We start from the raw sequence: 27,119 nt of genomic DNA on the forward strand, positions 1-27,119 counted from the left end.
GGAGTACTGTGCTCAGTTCTGGTCGCCTCACTATAGGAAGGCTGTGGAAACCATAGAAAGGGTGCAGAGGAGATTTACAAGGATGTTGCCTGGATTGGGGAGCATGCTTTATGAGAATAAGTTGAGTGAACTGGGCCTTTTTTCCTTGGAATGATGGAGGATGAGAGGTGACCTGATAGAGATGTATAAGATGATGAGAGGCATTGATTGTGTGGCTAGTCAGAGACTTTTCCCCAGGGCTGAAATGGCTAGCATGAGAGGGCACAGTTTTAAGGTGCTTGGAAGTAGGTACAAAGAGATGTCAGGGGTAAGTTTTTTATGCAGAGAGTGGTGAGTACATGGAGTGAGCAGCCAGTGATGGTGGTGGAGGCGGATACAATAGGGTCTTTTAAGAGACTCCTGGACAGGTACATGGAGCTCAGAAAAATAGAGGGCTATGGGTAACCCCGGGTAATTTCTAAGGTAAGGCACAGCTTTGTGGGCTGAAGGGCTCGTATTGTGCTATAGGTTTTCTATGTTTCTAAACCACAGAAACATAGAAATCTACAGCACATCATAAGGTGCACACTCCAATTCAGGCAACATCCTTGTAAATCTCCTCTGCATTCTCTATAGTATCCACTTCCTTCCTGTAGTGAGGGGCCTCTTTTATTCCCACTCTTTGCCTCAACCCAGTCAACTAATTTTCTACCCATTTTCATATTTTTTCCTGTGTTAATATGGACTCTTTTGTTGTTAAGCAGCATCATGTGTGGCACCTTGTCAAAGGCCTTCTGAAAATCCAAGTAAACAACATTCACTAACCCTCCCTTTGTCCATCCTGCCTGTTATTTCCTCAGAGAACTCCAAAAGATTTGTCAGCAAGACCTTCCCATAAGGAAACCATGCTGACTTTGGACTACTTTTTCATGTGCCTCCAAGTACCCCTAAACCTCATCCTTAATAATAGACTCCAACATCTTCCCCACCACTGAAGTCAGGAAACCAGCCTATAATTTCCTTTCTTTTCTCTCCTTCCTTTCTTTAAAAAAATGGAGTGACATCTTCAATTTTCCAGTGGTCCAGAAACATTCCAGGATATAATGATTCTTGAAAGATCATTGCTAATGCTTCCTTAATCTCTTCAGGCAGCTCTTTCAGAATCCTGGGTTGTATTCCATCTGGTCTGGGTGACTTATCTAGCTTCAGACCTTCTAGCTTTCCAAGCATCATCTCCTTGGTAATAGCAACTACACTCACTTCTGCTCCTGATACTCAAATTTCTGGCTTACTGCTGGTGTCTTCCACAGTGAAGCAAATGCTTACTGACTTCTACCGCCATTTCTTTGTTCCTCATAACTATCTCTCCTGTGGCATTTTCTAGGGGTTCAATATCCAGTCTCTCCTCTCTTTTACTCTTTATATATCTGAAAAACTTTTGGTATCCTCTTTTGCATTATATGCTAGCTTATCTTCATATTTAATCTTTTTTCTCCTTGTGGCTTTTTAGTTGCCTTCTGTTGGCTTTTAAAAGCTTCCCAATCCTCTAACCTCCCACTACATTTTGCTCTATGATATGCCCCTTTATGTCTTTTACTTTTATGTTCCCTTTGACTTCCCTTGTCATCCTGCCTTTAGAATACTACTACCTCTTTGGGATGTATCCAGTCTGCACCTTCCGAACTGCCTCCAGAAATGCCAGCCAGTGCTGTTCTGCTGTCATCCCTGCTAATCTCCCCTTGCAATCAACTCTGGCCAGCTCCTCCCTCATGATTCAGTAATTCCCTTTACACCACTGTGACATTGATACATCTTCCTCTCAAACCACACAGTAAATTCTAACATATTATGATCACTGCCTCCGAAGAGCTCCCTTACCTTAAGTTCCCTAATCAAATCTGTTCGCTGCACAACACCCAATCCAGAACTGCTTTGGCCTCACTGGGCTCAACCACAAATTCCCTCACTTGGGATCCAGCACCTAACCTAATTTTCCCAATCTACCTGTAACTATTGCAACATTGCCCTTATTAAATGCCTTTTCTATGTCTTGTTGTAAATTTTATCCCACGTCCTGGCTACTGTTTGGAGGTCTGTATGTAATTCCCATCCTTCTACCCTTGCAGTTTTTTAACTCCACCCATAATGATTTTAATCTTCTAATCCTACGTCACCTCTTTCTAAGTATTTGATTTTATTTTTAACAGAGCCACCCCAACCCCTCTGCCAAACTGCCTGTCTATTTGATACAATGTTTATCTTTAGATGTTAAGCTCTCACCTATGATCTTCCTTCAGTTATGACTCAGAGATGCCCATAATGCCATGCCTGCCAATCTCTATCTGCGCTGTAAGATCATCTTCCTATTCTGTATACTGCAAGCAGTCAGGTATAACACCTTCAGTCCCGTTTTCATCACCCTCTTTGACTTTGTTTCACTTCAACTCATCCCACTGACTGAAATATTGCCCTGTTGTCTGCCTGTCCTTCCTCACTGTCTCAGTACACAGTGCATTGACTTGTATACCAAATGCCCCATCCTTGGCCGTGTCACTCAGTTCACATCCCCCTGTCAGCTTAGTTTAACCCTCTGGTAAACCTGCCAACAAGCTTATTGGTTAAACCCCTCAGGTTTACGTGCAACTCACTATTTTTTTACAGGTCATACCTGAGATCCCAATGATCCAGAAATCTGAAACTCAGGCCTCTGTACCACTTCCTCAGACACTCATATCATCATATACCTGCCCTGACTGCCACGTGGTACTGGGAGTAATCCAGAGATTACTACTTTGGAAATCCTTCTCTTCAGCCTCTTCCCAACCTGATACTTACTGAACAGGACCTCTTCCCTCTTCCTACCTACGTTGTCAATGTGTACCATCAGCTCTGGCTGCTCACCCTCCCTCATGAGAATCTCCTGCAGCCACTGTAAGACATCCTGGACCCTCGCAACTGAGAGGCAGCACACCATCTTGGTGTCTCTTTCACAGTCACATAAACTCCTGTCTGTTTCCCCCTATCGATCTTCCTATCACTATCGCTCTGCCTGACTTTACCTTCCCTGCTGACCCTCAGAGCTGGCCACAGTGCCACTGGTCTGGCTGCTGCCGCTGTGCCCTGATTGGTCACTTCTTCCCCCCCCCCCCACACCATCACCAGCAATATCCAAAGGGGTATTCTTGTAGCTGAGGGGAATGACCATGCACTGACTGTGCACTCTCCTGACTTCTGGTGGTCACCAATCTGCTATCTGAAGCCTGCACTCCGGGTGTGACCACCTCAGTAAAAGTTTCTTCTATGAGGTTTCAGCCTCCCGGATGGTCCCAAGTGCATCCAGCTTCAGTTCCTTTACACCTTCAGGAAGTGCATCCCACTGCAGCTCCTGACTGATGTCGTCACCAGGGACGTGGTTGCGTCAGCCATTCAGGTGTGTTGTGGTAATGTGTTGTAACATCTTGGCTGATGGGATGCTATGGAAAATTGGAGACAGCTGGGTGGGATCAGATTTCTGAAGGACAGTAGCCTGGTTTGGAGCCTTTTTGTGTGGAATGGAGCACAAGGGGAGATGCCTGGAGGATCCTACCCGAAGGGGAGACCTCGTTGTAAGAAATGCTTTGTGCAGACGAGTGGCTCAAAGGAGGAAGTGACAATATTGCTGACTCACCCAGTTTGTTTGAAAGGTTCAAACTGTGGCTGGTGTCTGTCATGCAGAACGTGGGTTCAGCACGAGTAATCATCCCTACTATTTCAGAAACGAGCTCCAATGTTTATGTGCACATCTGGACTGTTACAGGCCCTTTTATTTTCACTTTTTTCTGTTAACTGTTTGTTAAAGTTGAAATGTTAGTAAATATATTTCCCTTATAATTTTATACTGGTGTGTGATCTGAACGTTCCAAAAGGCCCCAAGCTCTTTTTAAATCTAACGTTGCCTCACCAATGAATAACTTCCCACAATGAAGGCAGCCTGCTGAAAAGTTCCAAAAGGCCCTGAGCTCTTTTTAAACCTCATGCTGCCTCAACAACTAACTACTTCACAAAATGATTGTGGTCTGCCCAAATGTGCTGAAAATTTCTGCAACTAATTCTCTCAGACAGTGAGCACTAGATGCTAATCACCTACTGGGTAAAAAAAAAATCAGCTCCAATCTAATTACAATTACTTTAAATCCATGTTCCTTTGTTATCTCAATCACATCCCTTTTCTGTCCTTGTAGTTTCTTGGACATCTACTCCAGCTTAACCAATCTTTCATAGAGAATTTGGTTAGAATTGGAGCTGGTTTCAAGGATCAGCTGAAATAAATAACATTCATGTTTTTAACGGATTGCTACATAAACATAAGGGAAGAAGTAAAGGAGATGATACTGATAGAATTAAGTGGAATGTTGGGGGCAATGTCCTGTGTGTAGCATTCATACCAGCATTGAACATTTGAGCTGAATGGCCTGTTTCTGTGAAGCCCATTCTATTTCATTCTAGAATCAATGCTCCCATTTTATTCTCAGTAGCTAAAACTTGCATTTTAATACCCTTTCCTACTGACCATGAATATGTCACTTTCTCCCTACTGACCATGAGAACGTCTTTTAGCTATGCTACTATGGCTGAAAGTAATTGAGAAGCAATCCTAGATACACCGTCAGGCTGTAGTTAAAACTCTTAACAAAAGCTCAATGATATTTATTCTGTGCTGGTTTCCGTTTTACAAGATGATAACATCATTTTGATACTGCCACACTTTGTCATTCGTATAAATAGCTTGACAAACTCCACCTTAGTTTCCAGAGACAGTGTGAACAAAGCTGTGGGATGAATTAACTGCTAACGTGCAGAAAATGCACCCTTAAAGCACACAGTAGAGGCCCGTTTAAGTTAATTAGCTGGATGTTTGGTGGAAGATACTACCTTTAGGAGTTGATCAGTGCGTTTGGAAAGGAACCAGAGGTGTATTTAGAAGAGATTAGTTGGGTTATGGATTGTGGGTTTGGGATAGACAGGATTATTCTACTGGGAGTCAACATGGACTCAAAATGCTGAATGAGCTCTTTCTTTGCCATATTCATGATGTGTGTGACACCACTAACAAGACCAATATTTCTTTCTCCTCCGGATCGAGGTTAAAGATCCGGTGGCACAACGGAAAGAGCTGGGAGCGGCTCTTGTACTGAGCGTTATTTATTCTGGAAGAAATAGTGTTAACACAAACAATCTGTTTATTTGTGGGATTTTGCTGTGCACAGGGTAGCTGTGCTTCCTATATTCTAGTAATGATCACGATACAAAAAGTGGAGGAGTAAAATAGTTTGAGATATCCCGAGGCCCCAGAAGACCCCTAATGAACACGTTTTTTTTGTCTTTTAGTGATGTTGTTTATCTACTGTGCAATGCAGGAAACAACTAAATGCTTGTCTTCCCTTGACTAAAACAGCCTGGATGATTCTCTGACAAGCACGTTTAATGAGTCACAGGAACCAAAGTGAGGTGTATTCTGTCTCCGTCTCTACAGGCAGACTATCTACCAATGTCTTTTACCAAACCACTGACTCCCACAGTTACCCTGAGTACACCCTCCCATCCCATCACTTGCAAGGATGTTATTCCCTTCTCTCAGCTCTCCTGTCTCCACTACATCAGTTCTCATTACAAGACTTTCCATCCCAGGACATCCAAGATATCCTCATTATTTCAAAAAATGAGGACTGCCAACACAGCCCTCACTCACATCTCCTTCATTGCCACATGTGCCTTCCCACTAACACCCCCAATATAACAGATTGCACTCATCTCTCACCACATAGCCCTCCATGTCCATCATATCAACGTCCACTGTCTCCAACAGAATCCCATCATTAGGCACAACTTCCCCTTCTGTCCACTCCCCACTTTCCACAGGGATAGTTCTCTCAGCCACTCGCTTGTTCTTTCTCATTGATCTCTCTCCAGGCACTTCTCCCTGTAACCATATGAAGTGTTACACCTCATCCTAAGCTTTCATACTCACCATCATCTGGAGCCCTAACAAATCCTTTCGGGTGAGGCAGCACTTCACATATGAATCCATCAGTGGGAAACTGCTTCAGGGAGCACCTTTGCTCCATTGCTGTTGCAGTCTGTGGCCTGCCATTTTAATTCCACTTCCCAATGACATGAGATGGTTGTCCTCTATTGCCAGGTTCAGACAAGACACAGATTAGAGAAACAACAATTCATACTCTGTTTTGGTAGATTCCAACCTCTACATTGATCTCTTTAACTTCTGGAAACCTTTCTCCTCTGTTTGCCTCCCTCCCATTTGGTTTTCTGTTGTCCTCTGGCCCCTTCTCTTTCCCCTCCTGCTTCCTTCCTCTGGTTCCCCATTTTCTTCTCTTTATTGCATGGTCTATTACAGAATCTTTCTTCTTCAGCACTTTCCCTCACAATTCTCACCTTATTCTCGTTTCTCGCTCTCACCTGGATTCTCCTGTCAGCTCCTGCTCTTACCCACCCCCACCCATTTATTCTGGCTTCTATCCTCTTCCTTTCCAGTCCTAATGACTGAAACATCAATTGTTTGTCTCCCTCCATAGCTGCTGCCTGACCTGCTGAATTCCTTTAGCATTTGTGTATGTTGCCAAAGCAAAATGCAAGATCTGAGAGTACTTTATCCAGAATTACGTATTATGCATAATCTGACTGTAATAGCCAATAAACATACACTCTGTGTGGCCCCCAAATCCTAAGAACTCTCTACAGGGGCACAACTGAGAGCATCCTGACTGGCTGCATCACTGCCCGGTGTGGGAATTGTACTTCCCTTGGTTGCAGGACTCTGCAGAGAGTGGTGCAGACAACCCAGCACATCTGTAAATGTGAACTTCTCTATTCAGGACGTTTATATGTAGTTTATATGGATTTTAGCAAGGCATTTGATAAGGTACCTCATGCAAGGCTTATTGAGAAAGTAAGGAGGCATGGGATCCAAGGGGACATTGCTTTGTGGATCCAGAACTGGCTTGCTCACAGAAGGCAAAGAGTGGTTGCAAATGGGTCATATTCTGCATGGAGGCCGGTGACCAGTGGTGTGCCTCAGAGATCTGTTCTGGGACCCCTACCCTTCGTAATTTTTATAAGTGATCTGGATGAGGAAGTGGAGGGATGAGTTAGTAAGTTTGCTGATGAAACAAAGTTTGGGGGTGTTGTGGATAGTATGGAGGGCTGTCAGAGGTTACAGCAGGACATTTATAAGATGCAAAACTGGGCTGAGAACTGGCAGATGGAGTTCAACCCAGATGTGTGAGGTGGTTCATTTTGGTAGGTCAAATATGATGGCAGAATATAGTATTAATGGTAAGACTCTTGGCAGTGTGGAGGATCAGAGGGATCTTGGGGTCTGAGTCCATAGGACGCTCAAAGCAGCTGCACAGGTTGACCCTGGTTAAGAAGGCATACGGTGCATTGGCCTTCATCCATTGTGAGATTGAATTTAAGAGCTGAGAGGTAATGTTGCAGCTATATAGGAGCCTGGTCAGACCCCACTTGGAGTACTGTGCTCAGTTCTGGTCGCCTCACTACAGGAAGGATGTGGAAACCATAGAAAGGGTGCAGAAGAGATTTACAAGGATGTTGGCTGGATTGAGGAGCATGCCTTATGAGAATAGGTTGAGTGAACTGGGCCTTTTCTCCTGAAGTGACGAAGGATGAGCGGTGACCTGATAGAGGTGTATAAGATGATGAGAGGCACTGTGTAGATAGTCAGAGGCTTTTTTGCAGAGCTGAAATGGCTAGCACGAGAGGGCACAGTTTTAAGGTGTTGGAAGTAGATACAGAGGAGATGTCAGTGGTAAGTTTTTTACGCAGAGAGTGGTGAGTGAGTGGAATGGGCTGCCAATGAGGATGGTGGAGGCAGAAACGATAGGGTCTTTTAAGAGACTCCTGGATAGGTACATGGAGCTCAGAAGAATAGAGGGCTATGGGTAATCCTAGGTAAATTCTAAGGTAGGGACATGTTCAGCACAGCTTTGTGGGCTGAAGGGTTTGTATTGTGCTGTAGGCTTTCTATGTTTCTATTTACAAAGGTGGGTGTGTAAAAAAGGGCCTGAAATATCATTGGGAACCTGCGTCACCCCAACCACAAACTGTTCCAGCTGCTGCCATCAAGGAAATGGTACCGTAGCATAAAAGCCAGGACCAACAGGCTCTGGGACAGCTTCTTCCACCAGGTCATCAGACTGGTGTAATACATGGTAATAATGCATGGTAATTCATGGTAATACAGTTGTATTTCTGCTATATTGTTTGTCTTGTACATACTATTCATTACAAATTGCTATAAATTGTACATTGCACATTTAGACAGAGATGCAATGTAAAGATTTTTACTCCTCGTGTATGTGAAGGATCTAAGAAATAAAGTCAGTTCAATTTACTTTATTAGGTACATCTGTGCACCTGCTCATTAATGCAAATATCTAATTAGCCAATCATGTGGCAGCAACTCAATGTATAAATCCTGCAGACATGGTGAAAAGGTTCAATGTTGTTCAGACCAAACATCAGAATGGGGAAGAAATGTGATTGAAGTGACATTGTCTATGGAATGATTGTTGTTATCAGACGTGGTGGTTTGAGTATCTTAGAAACTGCTGATTTCCTGGGGTTTCACACACAACAGTCTCTAGTGTTTACAGAGAATGATATGAAAAACAAAAAAAAAATCCAATGAACAGCAGTTCTGCGGCTGAAAATACCTTGTTAATGAGAAAAATCAGAATAGCCAGACTTGTTCAAGCTTCCAGAAAGGTGACAGTAATTCAAATAACCACACATTTCAGAAGAGCATCTCTGAACACACGTTGAATCTCAAGGTGGATGGGCTACAGCAGCAGATGACCACAAACATACACACAGTGGCCACTTTATTAGGTATCTCCTATACCTAATAAAGAGGTCACTGAGTATATATTAGAGTCCATCCTCCACATCCATCCGTTTCCCACATCCCTATGTTGCATTCCTCTAGCTCCTATCCAATCTATATTTAAAATTTAACCTGGGCCAGGACTACACTCAGAGCTACTCTTAATTTGCTGCCATCACTTTGAAGGACAGACCAATGATGCTGAAAAAGAATCCCCTTTATGAGGCATGAATTCTGACACTCACTATGTGCACTTAGCACGGTGATTTTACAGCACCAACTATAAAACCAGAATTCGATTCCCACTGAATTAACGTTCAATTTTCACATTCATAAATCAGACTCTGTAAGAAGTTTATTTGATCTCCCTATGAACAAGTATGTTTCCTCTAAGAGCTCCAGTTTCCTCCCACATCCCAAAAACATACAGTTAGTGTTAGTGAGTTGTGGTTATGCTATGTGGGTGCTAGAAGCATGCTAATGCTTGCAGGCTGCCCAGCGCAATACCCACTGATTTGATTTGTCATAAACAACATTCTGGAATGTTTTGATGTACTGTGTATGTGGTTCCTAAGGTTGTCACAGCTGGGGGTGGTAGTGGGGATAAGCTCCCACTACCTATAAAGTGCTCCAAATGGTGTGTGTCTCTAACATCCCCTGATAACCAAGTCCAACTCTTGGCCTTCACGTGTGGCTCAGCAGAGCTGTTTCTACTGACAAGAGAAGGGGCAAAGGTGCCTCAAAACCAGTTGCTTTGGGCAGGTGGGTCTCACCAGCCCGTCTAGGAGAAAGAAAACTCTGATTTTAAACCTCCGCTGTGCCTTGCAGCCATACCCACCCATGGGGAAGTTTCGGGAGTAAACCCCGAGGAAGAGATCCAGAGCCGGGGTCCCTAAGGCAGTTTGATGTTGTTTACAACTTCACTCTGGCAACCTCAGCAACAGCACTGGTGCCAAATTGTATCGGCACTTGCCCTTCCCGTGGACTACATCAGTGACGTGGAGAGGGGGAGCCCGCTGCATGGGCAACAGCCGGTTCTTCAAATCTTCCCACCCAGGATTGTGCCCTGGAGAGGACACAGTCCAGCAGAGGCACAAACCCATGATCCCCTGGGATTGGCGGCTGCCTACTACTGTATATGTGACAAATAAAGCTAATGTGTAATCTAATCTTTAATAACTAATGTGATTATTGGACTGGACTTCATATTGGTGCCCTTCAGTCTTGTGGACGAATAGTGGGTGGATGATCTGTTAAGTTTTTGTGTTTAAAAGGGGGGAGTTGGGGTTTGGTGCTACTGTTGCTGTACTTTTCTCAAGTGAGGGGTCAGGGATGGATATTGTGGTTGGTTTTTGCTGCAGGCGAGGGGGGATTTTGCGGTCTGCACGTTTTGTTTCTTTTCTTCTTCATGCCGGTTGAGGTGGGGGAGTTGATGTCTTTCATCTGGAGCAGACAAATATCAGAGTTGTATTCTACATGCATACTTCGTCAATAAAATGAACACTTGAACCTTTAATGCTTTCATCCTGAATTAGACAGTTCTTTATTGCCAATTTTCCCTTGTCCGATTGTTTACACTCCACTCTTTGCAGAAATACAGGTCCACAAATTCACAGCCGAGCACCACCGCAGTTTCTACACAAGCTCTGCTTTAAATTGGAACTAATGTTTTCCATGCAAACTTTTTCATGAGCACACTTCCTCATATATACTCCGCTTTGTGCACTCGCACTTTCACTCAAATATTCCTCCTCACAAAACTACAGGACTTGGGAGTAACACTATTCATGATGATGTTTTAACACTTGACATAGAGGACCTTCAGCCACAAATTCACAAACTCATCTCCCTTGTCTGAGAGAGAAGGACGCGCTAAGGGAGCTCTGAGATGCCATAATCATGAGCATCTTCAAGACAGGAGACAAATCTGATTGTGAAGACCACAGAGGGATATCCCTGCTGCCTATCAAAAGGAAAGTCATCTGTTCCTCAACTGCTTCTTCCCAGTAGCTAAAGAGTTGCTAGTTCATGCATCCAAGCTATCCCCTTAACCAGCACATCTACAACCAGAACTAATTTTAGTACAAGATGGCCTTAACCAAACTTGTGTCATTGCTTCAACCCTTTATCTTTCACACCCTATTGCTGTACATCACCTACAACGATCTTTCTGCTGGAGTGGAGTTAATCTGCATGAAAAACAGGAAATGGTTCAACACAAGTTGCTCCAACTTCAGTCACTGAGATGCTATACACAGACACCACCATGTATAAATGAGTGATAGAATCTGATGAAAATGTGGGGAGAATATAAAATGAAATTGATATAGAATGTATGCAAATTGCTGAATGAATGTTGACAGACTCAACAGGTTTAAGAGCCCGTTTCTGTGCCATATCTCTCTAAAACTCTAAATATTTGTCCACAAGGCATTACAAAACATATACTACACCACTTCCCTTATCAGTGGAACTACTACACAATGAAGCATTGCTGATGAATTTTACTAACACCTCTGGTGCTTCAACATAACACTTGACTGCATGAAAGTTTAAAGATCAAGACCTCCATTTTAATATAATTTACAAAAACTCCACTTCCCTTGCTTATTGTTAATCACCTTCACATTTTCTTATTACTTATGATCATGGCTTCTAACACTTAGACCCAGATACTGTATTCCCTCACTTCAACTTTCTCTCTTCCTTGGAAACCTGTCAGATAAATAATCTAGGCAGGTAATGTACAAACTCCATTTCCAAAAAAGTTGGGATATTTTCCAAAATGCAATAAAAACAAAAATCTGTGATATGTTAATTCATGAGAACCTTTATTTAAATGACAAAAGTACAAAGAAAAGATTTTTGATAGTTTTACTGACCAACTTAATTGTATTTTGTAAATATACACAAATTTAGAATTTGATGGCTGCAACACAGAACAAAAGTTGGGACAGAGTTAAAATAAGATTGAAAAGTGCACAGAATATTCAAGTAACATCGGTTTGGAAGACTCCACATTAAGCAGGCTAATTGGTAGCAGGTGAGGTATCATGACTGGGTATAAAAGTAGCGTCCATCAAAGGCTCAGTCTTTGCAAGCAAGGATGGGTCGTGGCTCACCCCTTTGTGCCAAAATTCATGAGAGAATTGTTAGTCAGTGCAAAAGGAACATTTCCCAATGCAAGATTGCAGAGAATTTAGGTCTTTCAACATCTACAGTACATAATATTGTGAAAAGATTCAGAGAATTCAGAGACATCTCAGTGCGTGAAGGGCAAGGTCGGAAACCAATGTTGAATGTGCGTGATCTTCGAGCCCTCAGGCGGCACTGCCTAGGAAACCGTCATGTTACTGTGACAACTATAGCCACCTGGGCTCGGGAGTACTTCGGAAAACCATTGTCACTTAACACAGTCCGTCGCTGCATCCAGAAATGCAACTTGAAACTGTATTACGCAAGGAGGAAGCCACACATCAACTCTATGTAGAAACACTGGTGAGTTCTCTGGGCCCGAGCTGATCTCAGATTAACCGAAAGTCTGTGGAACCGTGTGTTGTGGTCAGATGAGTCCACATTTCAGCTAGTTTTCAGAAAAAACGGGTGTCGAGTTCTCCGTGCCAAAGATGAAGACGACCATCCTGATTGTTATCAGTGAAAGGTGCAAAAGCCAGTATCTGTGATGGTATGAGGGTGCATCAGTGCCCATGGCATGGGTGAGTTGCATGTATGTGAAGCGTATATTAGGATTTTAGAGAGACGTATGTTGCCATCAAGGCGACGTCTCTTCCCAGGACTTCCATGCTTATTTCAGCAGGGCAATGCCAGACCACATTCTGCACGGGCTGCAACAGCGTGGCTTTGTAGACACAGAGTGCTTGTGCTTGTCTGGCCTGCTGCCAGTCCAGATCTATCTCCTATTGAAAATGTATGGCTCATCAAGAAGAGGAGAATCAGACAACGGAGACCACGGACTGTTGAGCAGCTGAAGTCTTATATCAAGCAAGAATGGACAAAATTTCCAATTGCAACTCTACTACAATTAGTGTCCTCAGTTCCAAAACGATTAGAAAGTGTTATTAAAAGGAAAGGTGATGTAACACAATGATAAACATACCTCTGTCCCAACTTTTGTTGAGTGTGTTGCAGCCATCAAATTCTAAATTTGTGTATATTTACAAAGTACAATTAAGTTGGTCAGTAAAACTATTGAAAATTTTTTCTTTGTACTTTTGTCATTTAAATAAAGGTTCACGTGAATTAACATATCACAGATTTTTGTTTTTATTGCATTTTGGAAAATATCCCAGCTTTTCTGGAAACGAGGTTTGTACTACGGTAAGCAAGGCACTGAAAGGATAAGTATCCTGGATTGTGTCTCCACAATGACTATTAGATCAAACAACACACACAAAATGCCGGTGGAATGCAGCAGGCCAGGCAGCATCTATAGGAGAAGTACTGTCGACGTTTCGGGCCGAGACCCTTCGTCAGGACTAACTGAAAGGAAAGATAGTAAGAGATTTGAAAGTAGTGGGGGGAGAGGGAAATGCGAAATGATAGAAGACCAGAAGGGGTGGGATGAAGCTAAGAGCTGGAAAGGCAAAAGCGATACAGAGCTGGAGGAGGGAAAGGATCATGGGACGGGAGGCCTCTGGAGAAAGAAAGGGTGGGGGGAAGCACCAGAGGGAGATGGAGAACAGGCAAACAACTAAATATGTCAGGGATGGGGTAAGAAGGGGAGGAGGGGCATTAACGGAAGTTAGAGAAGTCAATGTTCATGCCATCAGGTTGGAGGCTACCTAGCCGGTATATAAGGTGTTGTTTCTGCAACCTGAGTGTGGATTCATTTTGACAGCAGAGGAGGCCATGGATAGACATATCAGAATGGGAATGGGACATGGAATTAAAATGTGTGGCCACTGGGAGATCCTGCTTTATCTGGCGGACCGAGCGTAGGTATTCAGCAAAATGGTCTCCTAGTCTGCATTGGGTCTCACCAATATATAAAAGGCCACACCGGGTGTGGTGAACTACATATACCTGTCTGGACACGCCCCCTGCTGACTGCTCCTGTGGCTCCTCCCACAGACCCCTGTATAAAGGCGATCGAGGCCTGAGCCTGGCCTCTCAGTCTCCAGGATGTAGTATGGTGGTCACTCACTGCTTGTTCCTTCTTCCAGTCAATAAAAGCTGATATCTCGCCTTTACGTCTCAGAGAGAGTTATTGACGGTGCATCACTGGGAGCACTGGATGCAGTATACCACACCAGCCGACTCACAGGTGAAGTGTCGCCTCACCTGGAAGGACTGTCTGGGGCCTTGAATAGTGGTGAGGGAGGAAGTGTAGGGGAAGGTGTAGCACTTGCTCCGTTTACAAGGGTAAGTGCCAGGAGGGAGATCGGTGGGAAGGGATGGGGGGGACGAGTGGGCAAGGGAGTCGCGTAGGGAGCGATCCCTGCGGAAAGCAGAAAGGGGGGAGGGAAAGATGTGCTTGGTTGTGGGATCCCGTTGGGGCTGGCAGAAGTCACAGAGAATTATACTATTAGATCAAACCTAGTTTAATGTGTAAACAATTCATTTATTTTATTGTAAATGCTTAACACTCATAAATTATTTCAACACATTTTCTACTTTTCCTGATGTGTTCTTACTTATAGCCTAGTGCCTTTGCAAACTGTCAATTCTAATCCACTCTGTCTACTCAGCTATTGTTCAATGCTACAGCTTTTCATTTTTCTTGTATTATTTTTAACGTATTTGTTCCAGAATACTCCCACCTCTTTTGTTAGTTTAAATCCCTAGCTTTTGTCATTTATTTAATTATTTTATTTACAGTTCTGGTGTGGAACAGGCCCTTCCGGTCCATCAGCCTACCTATGTAACCCTGGCCTAATCACAGGACAATTTACAATCACCAAGTAGGCTACTAACCGGTACGTCTTTGGAATGTGGGAGAACCCAGAGGAAACTTATATGCTCACAGGAAGGACATACAAATTTCTTGCAGAGGACACTGGATTTGAACTCTGAACTCCAATGCCAGTGCTGTAATAGTGTTGTGCAAACCACTACACCAACATGGCGCCCCATCAATTTACCAAGACATCAGTTCCAATAGATCATTTCCATTCAGACCTGGCGCACTTGCCCCACAAAGTGACACTCCTGCCTCTGTGTGCATACATCCACTGATGCTTCTGGACACATCATCAGTGATGTTCCAGGAATCATCGGGTGTTTCGGGTCTTTCAACATCATACACCCTTCTCCAGGTGACCCAGCCAGGGCTGATCAGACCCCAGCTTGTGTCCATATGGCCAGCTACACATGACTCCATGGCTCCCCTCTCTTGAGCCACAGCCACCTTGAGGCCCTCTCTGCCGCATCGGTGGTACTGAGGATGGCTCTCCTCTTCCTCTCTCCCTCGATGCCCAAATTGCTGTAGGCTCTGGCTAAGGAACAGGCTGCGAATCCCCTACAACTAACTTCCACTGGGAGACACCTTGCTCTCCATCCAGCCTGCTGGCAGTTGCTGACAATATTACTTCATATCCAGAACTCCTGCTTAAACAGTTCCTCAGGATTGAAGATAACCGGCTTCCACTTCAGTTCAGATGCTGAGATGACTGATGAAGCCAATATACGAATCAGAATCAGGTTTATCATCACCAGCATGTGACATGAAGTTTATTAACTTAGCAGCAGCAGTTCAATGCAATACATAATCTAGCAGAATACAAAATAATAATAATAAATAAAATAAAACATGATAATAAATAACAAGTAAATTGATTATATATATTGAATAGATTATTAAAAATGTGCAAAAACAAAAATACTGTATATTAAAAAAGCGAGGTAGTGTCCAAAGCTTTAAAATCCATTCAGGAATCAGATGGCAGACGGGAAGAAGCTGTTCCTGAATTGCTGAGTGTGTGCCTTCAGGCTTCTGTATCTCCTACCTGATGGTAACAGTGAGAAAAGGGCATGCCCGGGGTTTTGAAGGTCTTTAATAATGGACACTGCCTTTCTGAGACACCACTCCCTAAAGATTTCCTGGGTACTTTGTAGGCTAGTGCCAAAATGGAGCTGACTAGATTTACAATCTTCTGCAGCTTCTTTAGGTCCTGTGCAGTAGCCCCTCCATACCAGACAGTGATGCAGCCTGTCAGAATGATTTCCATGGTATAACTATAGAAGTTTTTGAGTGTATTTGTTGAAATGCCAAATCGCTTCAAACTCCTAATAAAGTATAGCTGCTGTCTTGCCTTCTTTATGACTACATCAATATGTTGGGACCAAGTTAGATCCTCAGAGATCTTGACACCCAGGAACTTGAAGCTGCTCACTTTCTCCACGCCTGATCCCTCTATGAGGATTGGTATGCGTTCCTTTGTCTTACCCTTCCTGAGGTCCACAATCAGCTCTTTCATCTTACTGACGTTGAGTGCCAGGTTGTTGCTGCGGCACCATTCCACTAGCTGGCATATCTCGCTCTTGTACACCCTCTCATCACCACCTGAGATTCTAACAACAATGGTTGTATCGTTGGCAGATTCATAGATGGTATTTGAGCTATGCCTAGCCACGCAAAGAGCAGAGGAGTGGGCTAAGCGCACACCCCTGAGGTGCGCCAGTGTTGATTGTCAGCGAACAGGATATGTTATAACCAATCTGCAGAGACTGTGGTCTTCCAGATAGGAAGTCGAGGATCCAATTACAGAGTGAGGTACAGAGGCCCAGGTTCTGCAATTTCTAAATCAGGATTGTGGGAATTATGGTATTAAATGCTGAGCTATAGGCGATGAACAGCATCCTGATGTAGGTGTTTGTGTTATGTAGGTTGTCTAAAGCTGTGTGAAGAGCCATGGAGACTGCATCTGCCATTGACCTATTGTGAAGAAAGGCAAATTGCAATGGGTCCAGGTCCTTGCTGAGGCAGGAGTTCAGTCTAGTCATAACCATCCTGTCAAAGCATTTCATCACTGTCGATTTGAGCACTGTAGGGCGATTGTCGTTAAGGCAGCCAACATTATTCTTCTTTGGCACTGGTATAATTGTTGCCTTTTTGAGGCAAATGGGAACTTCTGCCTGTAGCAGTGAGAGGTAGAAAACGTCCTTGAATGGCACAGGTTTTCAGAGCCTTACCAGGTACTCCATCTTACACAACCATAGACTCTTACACAAATGGGACAGGGGGTGGTTGACAGGGTGGGCAAAGAATTTAAAAACGATGCACAGTTTACAAAAAAACTTCTGGGTGCCTCTGATGACCTTGGGTTCTCAAAATTATTCCATGTGCTCTTCCTCCACTTTAACCTGTTATGGCTTGAGGTTCCCAGGAACCAGTGTGGAAGCTTTGAGCACAACATTGAATCTCTTTCAGTCCACTCTGCAATCTCCTCACAGGAGGTTCACAAGAATGATTGGTTTAATACACTGCATGAGAAGCATTTGATGGCTCTGGGCCTGTACTTGCTTGAGTTTAGAATGACTGGGGATTTCTTTGAAACTTATCGAATACTGAAAGGCCTAGATAGAGTGGATGTGGTTAGAGTAGAGTTAGTTTCCTATAGTGGATGAGTCTAAGACCAAAGGGCACATCTCAGAATAGAGGGATTGCCATTTAGAACAGAAATGAGGTATTTCTTTAAATGGTAAGTAGTGATTCTGTGGAATTCATTACCACAGGCAGCTGTGGAGGCAAAGTCATTGAGTATATTTAAAGCAGTGGTTTATAGGTTCTTGATTAGTCAGGGTGTTAAAGGTTACAGAGAGAAGGCAGAAGAATGGGGTTGAGAGGGCCGAATACTGCTCCTAAGTCTTATGGTCTTATGACAGTGCTTGTGTTATGTGTTTTTTGAGTTAGTGTCAGCCAAATTATGCGGTCTTCTTACTGGAAGTAGCCACAGCCTTGAAGCTGAAATTGCTGGATTGCCATGAATGAATTCTATTGTCCTTCCAGTGATTTGGAAGGTTTTGGTGAACACTGTATTGTTAGTATATAAAAACACAAACACGAGGAAATCTGTAGATGCTGGAAATTCAAGCAATATGCACAAAATGCTGGTGGAACGCAGCAGACCAGGCAGCATCTATAGGAAGAAGTACGGTCGATGTTTCAGACCAAGATCCTTCGTCAGTACTGATGAAAGGCCTTGGCCCAAAACGTCGACTGTACTTCTTCCTATAGATGCTACCTGGCCTGCTGCGTTCCACCAGCATTTATATGTGTTGCTTGTTAGTATTTTCCAGTGCTTTGAAAAATGACTCAAATCTAGGTCTGATACACAAATCGCAGAGCAGGGATCACTGTTACCTTTCAGGCAATGGCTTTTATGGTAGGTCTGAGGTCTTGGTACAATGGAGGTGATGGTGAATTTCTTCATTGATTTCTGCCTTCACTGAGTTGGGTACCAAAATATGAGAAGTTAAAATGTATCTTCAAATTAGTTTGCATCTAATTTGTGCATGCTCTGATGAGAATCCAGATGTTCAAAGTTACATCTCAAGCAAAAGCTGGCTAATAGCCCCAGGGACTATTGCTGGAGTTGTTTCTGATCTACATCCATGACATTGACACAGCAACTTCATGAAAATCGGGTAAGAGGGTAAACAAGTGAAGTGACTGGGGTGTGTTATGTAGTCGGCTGCATAGGACACACAGATTAATTGGCCACTATAAATTGGTTGTAATCTTCTTACTCTAAATAGGTGAATGGTAGAATCTGGGAGAACAGACTCAAGTCATAAAGACGGCTTTTGCACACTGGTAGGCTTATCTACATATTGTGTCAAGAAACCTTCCTGAACACACCCAACAAACTCCACCCCATCTAAACCTCTTGCCAGTCGATATTTGGGAAATTAAAATCTCCTATCACAATAACTATGTAATTATTACACCTTTCCAGGATCTGTTTCCCTATCTGTGCCTCAATATCCCTGTTACTATTGGGCAGCTATAAAAAACACCAAGTTACTGACCCCTTCCTGTTCCTAAGCTCCACCAACAGAGACTCCATAGACAACCCCTCCATAGCATCCACCTTTTCTGCTGCTGTGTCACTATCTCTGATCAACAGTGCCACACCCCCACCTCTTTTGCCTCCCTCCCTGTCCTTTCTGAAACATTTAAAACCTGGCACTTGAAGTAACCATTCCTGTACCTGAGCCATCAAAGTCTCTGTAATAGCCACCACATCATATCTCCAAGTACTGATCCACGCTCTAAGCTTATCTGCTTTGTTCACAACACTCCTTGTGTTAAAATAGACACATCTCAAACCTTCAGTCTGAGCGCAATTTTTTTCAGAATAGGTGGCAAACATTTCGTCACTAGTCAAGCTGACATCATCAGTGCACAACTGAGTGTTGTTTCTGCCCAGTGCTTGTATTTATATTGTTCCAAATACTTGCTGTCGCATTGGCCACTAGAATGCACTGACGATGATTATGGGTATTATTTTATTATGGATTTATTGAGTATGCCCACAAGAAAATGAATCTCAGCGTTGCACATTGTGATATATATGTACTTTGATAATAAATTTACCTTGAATTTTGAAACTGCATGCACAATTTCTACCTCAGCCTAAGAATGCTGTCATGGAGCCACTGCCACCAAAGGTATCTATTAAGTTTAATAACTATTAATGGGTAAGTGCAACAGCAAATTTTTTTAGTTAAGCTCCCAAGAATAAAACATTAATCAACACTTTTTCTTCAAAGAGGAAACAATGGATGGGCCATTGAAAGTTCCTGTGAATACTGCAATTCCTCTTCTACCCAATATAGTAGCCACTCAGTGTATGTTCATGGGCTTTTGCTGTAGCCCATCCATTTCAAGGTTTGATGTGTCATAGAGTTAGACAATTTAAGACCTAACCAAGTGCAATACCAAACTTTGGCAATGGAAAATAGCCCTTCACTAACAGATCTGTTTTAAACATCACCGTAACAGAATACAAATGAACATGATGGGACAGAAACGTATCTGTACCACGACTGACTGGTGACACCTTGATTTGTTACCCCTTCATTACACAAGGCGATTTTGTTTATATATGAGTATACAAGAGGGCAGTGCAGAGATGGCCTGCGGAAGGCAGTATGAAGATGGCAGGTCACAGCTGGAGGGAAATAAGCAAGAAGATTCTGATAAGGACATGAGAACGGGAACCATTAGAGAAAAAGGGGGAGAACGACAATTAGAACCAGATGGGGCAGCTGGGATGTTGGTGGATGGTGGGGAAAGGGGACAATGATGGGTGAAGGGGAGCGCTTGGGGGGGGGAAGGGAAGCGACAAACATGAGCGGACAGGAAGATTACGTGGGGGAGGGGAACGGGTGGGATTTACTTTAAATTGGAAGACTTTGTTTTCAAAGTATACAATGTTGCCACTCCAATTTGTGTTAGGTTTCATTCTGGCTGTAGAGACGGCCAAAAATTGACAGGTCAGTATAGGAATGCGAAGGGGAGCTGATAAGGTCTGTAACTGGGAGCTCAGGATTGTCACTGCAAACTAAGCGAAGCTGTTCTCCCAAAATGGTTACTACATCTGCATTTGGTCAGGAGGCTACAATGGGAGCACCAAATGCAGTAGACACGGTTGAAAGAGATGCATTTGAACCTGTGCCTCACCTGGTAGTACTAAGATCCCCAGATGGTGGTGAGGGAGGAGATGGAATGACAAGAGTTGCACTTCCTGTGATTGCAAGGGTTAGTGCTGGGGAAGCGAGGGATGGATATGGAAGTTTGAGTGGACAAGGGTATCATTATGGTGTGGTCCTCATGGAAGGCCAAAAAGAATGGTGAGGAGAAGTGGCGGCATGCGGGATCAGGATTCTTTCTTGCTGCTCCCCTTCTTTCTATGCTGGCAATTTTACCACCTACTTTCAGTCCTCATCCAGGATTTTGGCCCAACAATTACCTTCCTTCCACAGATGCTGCTGAATCCACTGAGTTCTTCCAAACTGTGTGTTGCTCCAGATTCCAGCATCTACATCTGGAGCCTCCTGAGTCTCCAAGACTGATAATAATTTGGATTAAACCAGTGGAAAGTAAATGCACAAATCAGTCAACATCGGACAGCCATTAAAAAATCTGGGTTAATGTTATATGTAGAAATCTTCTGAACTCAACTGAATCTTTACATCTTTACTGTACTGAATTTCCGATTTTCATTTTCCTAAGGATAATGAGGCGAGCACCATCTGACATTTAAAACATTATTGTCCAGGAACAAAGTTCCTGATGCCCGTTCAGCTTCTAAAAATGTAATGAAAGTACTATCAAGAACCACTTCATACACAAATACAACCTCTGAGGAAATATCAAATAAAACACAATTCTAGAATATCATGCTGCAGAGAAAAAATACGAGTGTTATTATTTCAGGTCTGTAACCTATTCATGGATTCCCACAGATGCTGCCTTATTTTTGGATTAAATTTCCAATGTGATACTCAAACATAAACTACAGCAAGAATTCATGCTGATATAAAAATGAACTAACGAAACACAAGTTATTAAAAATATAGACAGTATGCATGAAAAACAATTTAATCAGAAACACGTTTTCATTCCCTGCCATCAATCCCCACCTAATTTCAAAATTAGTTTGTTTTTGTACATTGTTTTCAATTCCACAGGCCAGATACTTGGAAAAAATCTATTTTCTCCTGACTCACTGCTTCTCCTGTTAGCTCTCATTGTGGTTTTTCTACACTGAGACAATGAATTTTTCAAAGCACTAGGGAAAGTATTTAGAAACCAAAGCATGGAAAGATGCCCAGTCACTTGAAGAGTCCACATACACATTCTCAAATGTATCATTCAAAAGGAGGGAAATCCTCCCCCATTTTGAATATTTTTGTTCTTTTCCCTCCATCTCCAATCTCATAAGTCAAATATATACGGAGATATCTTGGATTATCTTCTGCTGGAGCTAAAGTTATCTTCCCTTTTAACACAGTGTCCTGGAATACTTCAACAGGTTCATCTAGATAAAGAATAGATTGTTTCCAATGGGTTTCCTCTGCAAAGGGAGAAGTTGACAAGACAACTGGCTCCAACTCATTAACATCAACTGTCTTGTGGTCAGCTGCATCGACATTCAGTGAATGGGGGTTATCAATTTTGGTTGTAAACACATGTTGGCTGCTGGCATTAGCACTGTCTGCAGGGGAATTAGTACTAGATGCCTGACACTCATTGTTTGCAAAGGTATCGGTATGATTATCTGCATGTGGACCTGGTACACTTTGACTCCCAGCATCAGGAGCACTATGGTCACCAGCACAGGTGGTGTCTGCACTGAGGCCACCGCCAACTTCCCTTGCTGGGGGAGAAGTGGGGAAAATAACGTTAAACCAGAAGGCAAAGGCGTGCATGGTGGCAATACCGAAGGAGGTGATGGTGAAGGAGCCGCCTATTTCGCTGAGTTCTTGCTGGGTGACAGTGTACAGGTCGATGGCAGCAAACATGCAGGGCCGGCCCAGGACGTCCTCGCCGTGCAGGGCACCCACCGCTATCTCGTCGTTCATGAGGCAACGGCGGGCGAAGGTGGCCATACAGGCCATGTCGACGCCGTGGAGCTCCTTGACGCCGGCCCAGAAGGACAGGCGCTCCTGCAGGGCCGAGTCGGTCACCGGGGCCACGTAGAGCTCGGCGCGGCAGGGGAAGAGCAGGCCGCCGGGTTTAAGCCAGCGGTCCCGGGCGTGCAGCACACTGCGGAGCATCGACTCGTACATCAGGCCGTAGCCCATCCACTCGCTGACGATGGCGTCCACGCGCTCGGGCAGCGCCGCCTCCTCCACGCGCCCCTGCAGCACGAGCACGCGCCCGCCCAGTCCGTTGGCCGCCACCACCTCGCGCGCCCGCTCCGCCATCACAGCGCACGCCTCGCTGGCGTAGACGCGCGCCGCGCCGGCCTGCGCGCAGAACGCGCTGAGGATGCCTGTGCCCGCGCCCACGTCCAGCACGGCCAGGCCGCGCAGTAGCCCGGCGCCTTGGAGCGCCCGGCGGTACGAGCCGGTCCGCACCGTGTCCGCGATCATCTCCTCGTGAATGGACGCGTCCGAGTAAGAGTTGAAGTAAACGCCGTCCTGCCATTTCCGGGCCTCGCGGTCCGCCCCCGGCCTCTCCGCAGCCTCGCGGTCCGCCCCCGGCCTCTCCGCAGCCTCGCGGTCCGCCCCCGGCCTCTCGGGACCCGCCGCCCTTTTTTCCCGGGCGTCCAGCCGCGGCCTCTTCTCGGGCGGTCGATCACAGCCCGGCTCCATTATTGAATGGTGGCCCGGCTCTCAGACTGCATCCTACTGGGTGACTGGGGTCGACGTGCCACAGCTTCAGTAGTCGGCAGCGATAAAGCCCCGGTTTGCCCCACCCACCGCAGGGATCGGAAGCGCCTCTCAGCTGGTGCCGGGACAGCGCTGTCCTGCAGGCGGGAGCTGAGGAAGTGCGGACCGCTGTCTACGGAGGCTCAGGCCCCGTCACTTGGCAGTTCAGCACTGTCTGACATCTCCCAACAGCTCGCTAACGCATTGCTACAGAACTCAATACAGATCTACAGCTCTCCCCCCAACAAAGCTTCACATCCTCCTCTAGCACTGCCAGACTGAACAGTAACACATTACCTCCTAACAAATAAATGGATTGACCACTCCAGATGGAGTTTTGATTATAAGATCATATTTGACTATTCTACAGGGCTTTGACAATGTGACTAGCAGAGTAGATTGAGATGAGTGTTTTGGATTTTCAGAATTAAGGTCCCAGGTGTAGAGCAGATGGAGGTATCAGAAACTGGAAATCTGGAGCATCCCACACAAAGTTCCTAGAAGAACCTAACAGGTCAGGTAGCATTAATGGAGGGAAATAGACTGAGATCCTTTATCAGGACTTGAACTGGAGTAACAGCCTGATGTATATTGAGATTTGGCTATTGGATAGACAGCAAAGAAGAAAGGGATATTTCTCAAGCTGAAAAACTAGGGTACTCCCAGCCCCTGACTTGCAAGGGCACCATTTCCTGTAATACACGCAAAATGCTGGAGGAACTCGGCAGGGCAGGCAGCATCTGTGGAAAAGAGTAAACAGTTGACATTTTAGTCTGAGACCCTTCATCAAGAGTGGAAAAAAGGCCTCTACTGCTGCGATGAGGCCACACTCAGGATCCAGGAGCAACACCTTATACTCTATCTGGGCTAGTCTCCAACCTGATGGCATGGACATCGATTTCTCGAACTTCTGATAAATGCCAACCCCCCCCCCCCCCCCCACTTCTTCACCATTCCCCAATCTCATTTCCCTCCCTCACCTTATCTTCTTACCTCCCTCTGGTGCTTCTCCCCCTTCCCTTTCTTCCATAGCCTTATGTCCTTCCCTCCTCCAGCCCTTTTCTCTTTCACCAATCAACTTCCCAGCTCTTTACTTCACTCCTCCCTGTCTCCCAGGTTCACCATTCACCTACAACCTTGTGCTTCTTCCTCTCCTCTGCCCCCCACCTTCTTACTCTGACTTCTCGTCTCCTCTTTTCAATACCGATGAAGGGTCGCGGCCTGAAACATCGACTATTTACTCTTATCCATAGATGCTGCCTGGCCTTCTGAGATCCTCTAGAATTTTGTTTGTGTAACTTTGATTGTCATCATCTGCAGATTTTCTCTTGTTCACCATATTCTTTTCTCAGTTTCCCCATCTCCGCAGTATCTGTTCCCACGATGAGGCCATTCACTCCAGAATGCCACAGGTGTTCTCATTGTCTCAGAAGGCAGGGTTTTCTCAGACCACCTTTGGTTTGGAGAAAGTGGGAGAAAACAGAAGTTGTTGAGAGTAAGTACAAGCATATTGATGGAAGGGAATTGGTGGGGTCTGTTTTCCAGAAACAAATGGAGAGCATGGGGCCTTCCTAATGGTCAAAAGGATCAAAAGGATCAAAAGTAATACTTGTTTCCATTTCAGAATCAGAATCAGGTTTATTATCTCTGCTATGTGTTATGAAATGTGTTAACAGCAGCAGCAGTACAATGCAATACATGATAATATAGAAAGAAAAAATAAATCAGTTACAGTATGTATATTTAATAGTTAGATTAAAAAGTGCAAAAACAAATAATATATTGTATATTAAAAAAAAGTTGTGGTGTTCATGGGGTCAATGTCCATTCAGGAATCTGATGGCAGAGGGGTAGAAGCTGTTTCTGAGTTGCTGAATGTGTGCCTTCAGGGTTCTGTACCTCCTTCCTGATGGTGACAATGAGACGAGGGCATGTCCTGAGTGATGGGGATCCTTAATGGATGCTGACTTTCTGAGGCACCGCTCCTGGAAGATGTCTTAGATACTACAGAGGTCTGTACCCAAAATGGAGCTGACTAATTTTACAACTTTCTGTTAGCTTTTAGTCCTGTGCAGTAGTCCCCCCACACCCCCTTCCCCATACCAGACAGCAATGCAGCCTGTCAGAATGCTCTCCACAGTACATCTATAGAAGTTTTCAAGTATTTTAGGTGACAAACCAAATCTCTTCAAACTTCTAGTGAAATACAGCAGCTGTATTGCTTTCTTTATAGCTGCATCAAAATGTTGGGACCAGGTTAGATCCTCAGAGATCTTGACACCCAGGAACTTGAAATTGCTCACTCTCTCCCCTTCTGATCTCTCTATGAGGATTGGTTCGTGTTCCCTCGTCCTACCCTTCCTGAAGCCCACAATCAGCTCTTTGGTCTTACTGACATTGAATGCAAGGTTGTTGCTGTGACACCACTCAACTAGCTGGTATACCTTGCTCCTGTATGCCCTGTCCAACAATGGTTGTATCATCAGCAAATTTATAGATGGCATTTGAGCTATATCTAGCTACATAGTCAAAGGTATAGAGGGAGCAGAGCAGAGTGCTAAACACACACCCCTGAGGTCCATCCCTCTGCAATATCAATCCAGTTTCTTCACACATTTTACTAAGCTTTTTAATTCCATTCAGACTTTCTACTAAGCTTGCTGACTGAGGGTGGTAGTGTTCGATCTGTAAGGTTTTATGTATTGCTTTTATATATACCTTCCCAGTAAAATGGATACCATTGTCGCTAGGCAGTTTTCAAGGGATCTTGAACCTTGGATATACTGTAACTGCATTGTTCTATCTCCAAGAAAATGATTCAACCCATCTTGAAAAACATCAATAAACGTATTTATAAACTTCACACAGAAGTAATTCTATGAAATGCATCTGTAAATACATGAATGGTCCATCAGACCTTTCCACCTTCACTAGTTTCTCTGGAGTTTGTCAAAAAAACATACCATACATTGTTCATAAACTTGATTTACAGCTTCCAATAAACCGGTGGCATAGTATGTTTGAATTATGTGGTCGATTAACCTCTCTTGTCCGTTTGTGTGAACTTGTGAGCATATTGTAGACACCATCAGAGACACTATTCAGGCCATGTCCTTGGATAGTGAGAGAAGGTTGGAGAGCGGCCTTCTTGGTGGCCTGTTCCGCAGCATCGTTGCCATGAGAAAATCATCGGTTTGTCCTGTACATTTAATGATAGCAACCTGCTTAGGCTGTTACCTTGAAGAGATAGCAGGAGTCAGGATATATATTGACAGACTGATCCTTGGGCAAGATACACGCTCTAGTAAGAGCAAAAAGAGGATGGAGGGAGAGCAGCAGCTTCAGCAACACTGATAGGATTGGTGATAGTGTATCCTGCACGGGGTTTACCTGAATCATCACACATTGCAGAACCATCCACAGGGAAAATCTAATTAGCATTAGTAATAGTCAGTTGAGTCAAATCAACATGGGGCTTACTCACTTCCCTCGTGACTTTTTCACACCAGTGTGCATCTCCATCGTTTTTGGTAGGTAAAAGGGTGGCCGAGTTTAGAATCATGCTCTGGAGAATCTGAATGTTAGGATTTGCCAGTATTTCAATCAGTCTTGCTGGGGTGAGGTGTTGGGTAGTGCATTGAATTAGCAATGTTTCAACTGCTTGGGGTACGTAGGCAACTGTAAAATGCTTTAGGGTTATAGACTGGGCTGTTGTACAACATAACAGGTGGCTGCCACCACAGGCAATTGGATCTATCGCTAAAATAAGCGATAGGCCTTTTCTTGTTGCTGTGATCCTGCATCAGGACAGCCTGCGCAAACAGCTCCCTAGGGTGTATGAAGAGGTGGAATTCTTGTAGCCCCATTGCAGGGGTAGACAACCTTGATGTGTTTG

At 44.3% G+C, this 27,119-nt stretch overlaps 2 protein-coding genes across 2 annotated transcripts in view; one reads left to right on the top strand and one right to left on the bottom strand.

Moving 5' to 3' along the window:
* Nucleotides 1-21,426: 21,426 nt before the first annotated feature.
* Nucleotides 21,427-23,177, bottom strand: prmt6 (protein arginine methyltransferase 6). The gene has a single exon (XM_059972956.1). It carries the CDS (start codon nucleotides 23,165-23,167, stop codon nucleotides 21,719-21,721), a length of 1,449 nt encoding a protein of 482 aa, XP_059828939.1. The 5' UTR covers nucleotides 23,168-23,177; the 3' UTR covers nucleotides 21,427-21,718.
* Nucleotides 22,919-27,119, top strand: part of LOC132395842 (protein spinster homolog 1-like) — a 209,040-nt gene continuing 204,839 nt past the window's right edge. The window contains exon 1 of the mRNA XM_059972954.1: nucleotides 22,919-22,969. The gene's annotated coding sequence lies outside the window, so the exon portion shown is untranslated. The remainder of the gene's footprint in view (nucleotides 22,970-27,119) is intronic.

This window comes from Hypanus sabinus, chromosome 6, assembly GCF_030144855.1.
Source record: "Hypanus sabinus isolate sHypSab1 chromosome 6, sHypSab1.hap1, whole genome shotgun sequence".
NCBI classification, from domain to species: Eukaryota; Metazoa; Chordata; class Chondrichthyes; order Myliobatiformes; family Dasyatidae; genus Hypanus; species Hypanus sabinus.

What these genes read in the sequence shown, in the direction of transcription:
- prmt6 (XM_059972956.1), bottom strand. Translation starts at nt 23,167, where the DNA reads ATGGAGCCGGGCTGTGATCGACCGCCCGAGAAGAGGCCGCGGCTGGAC.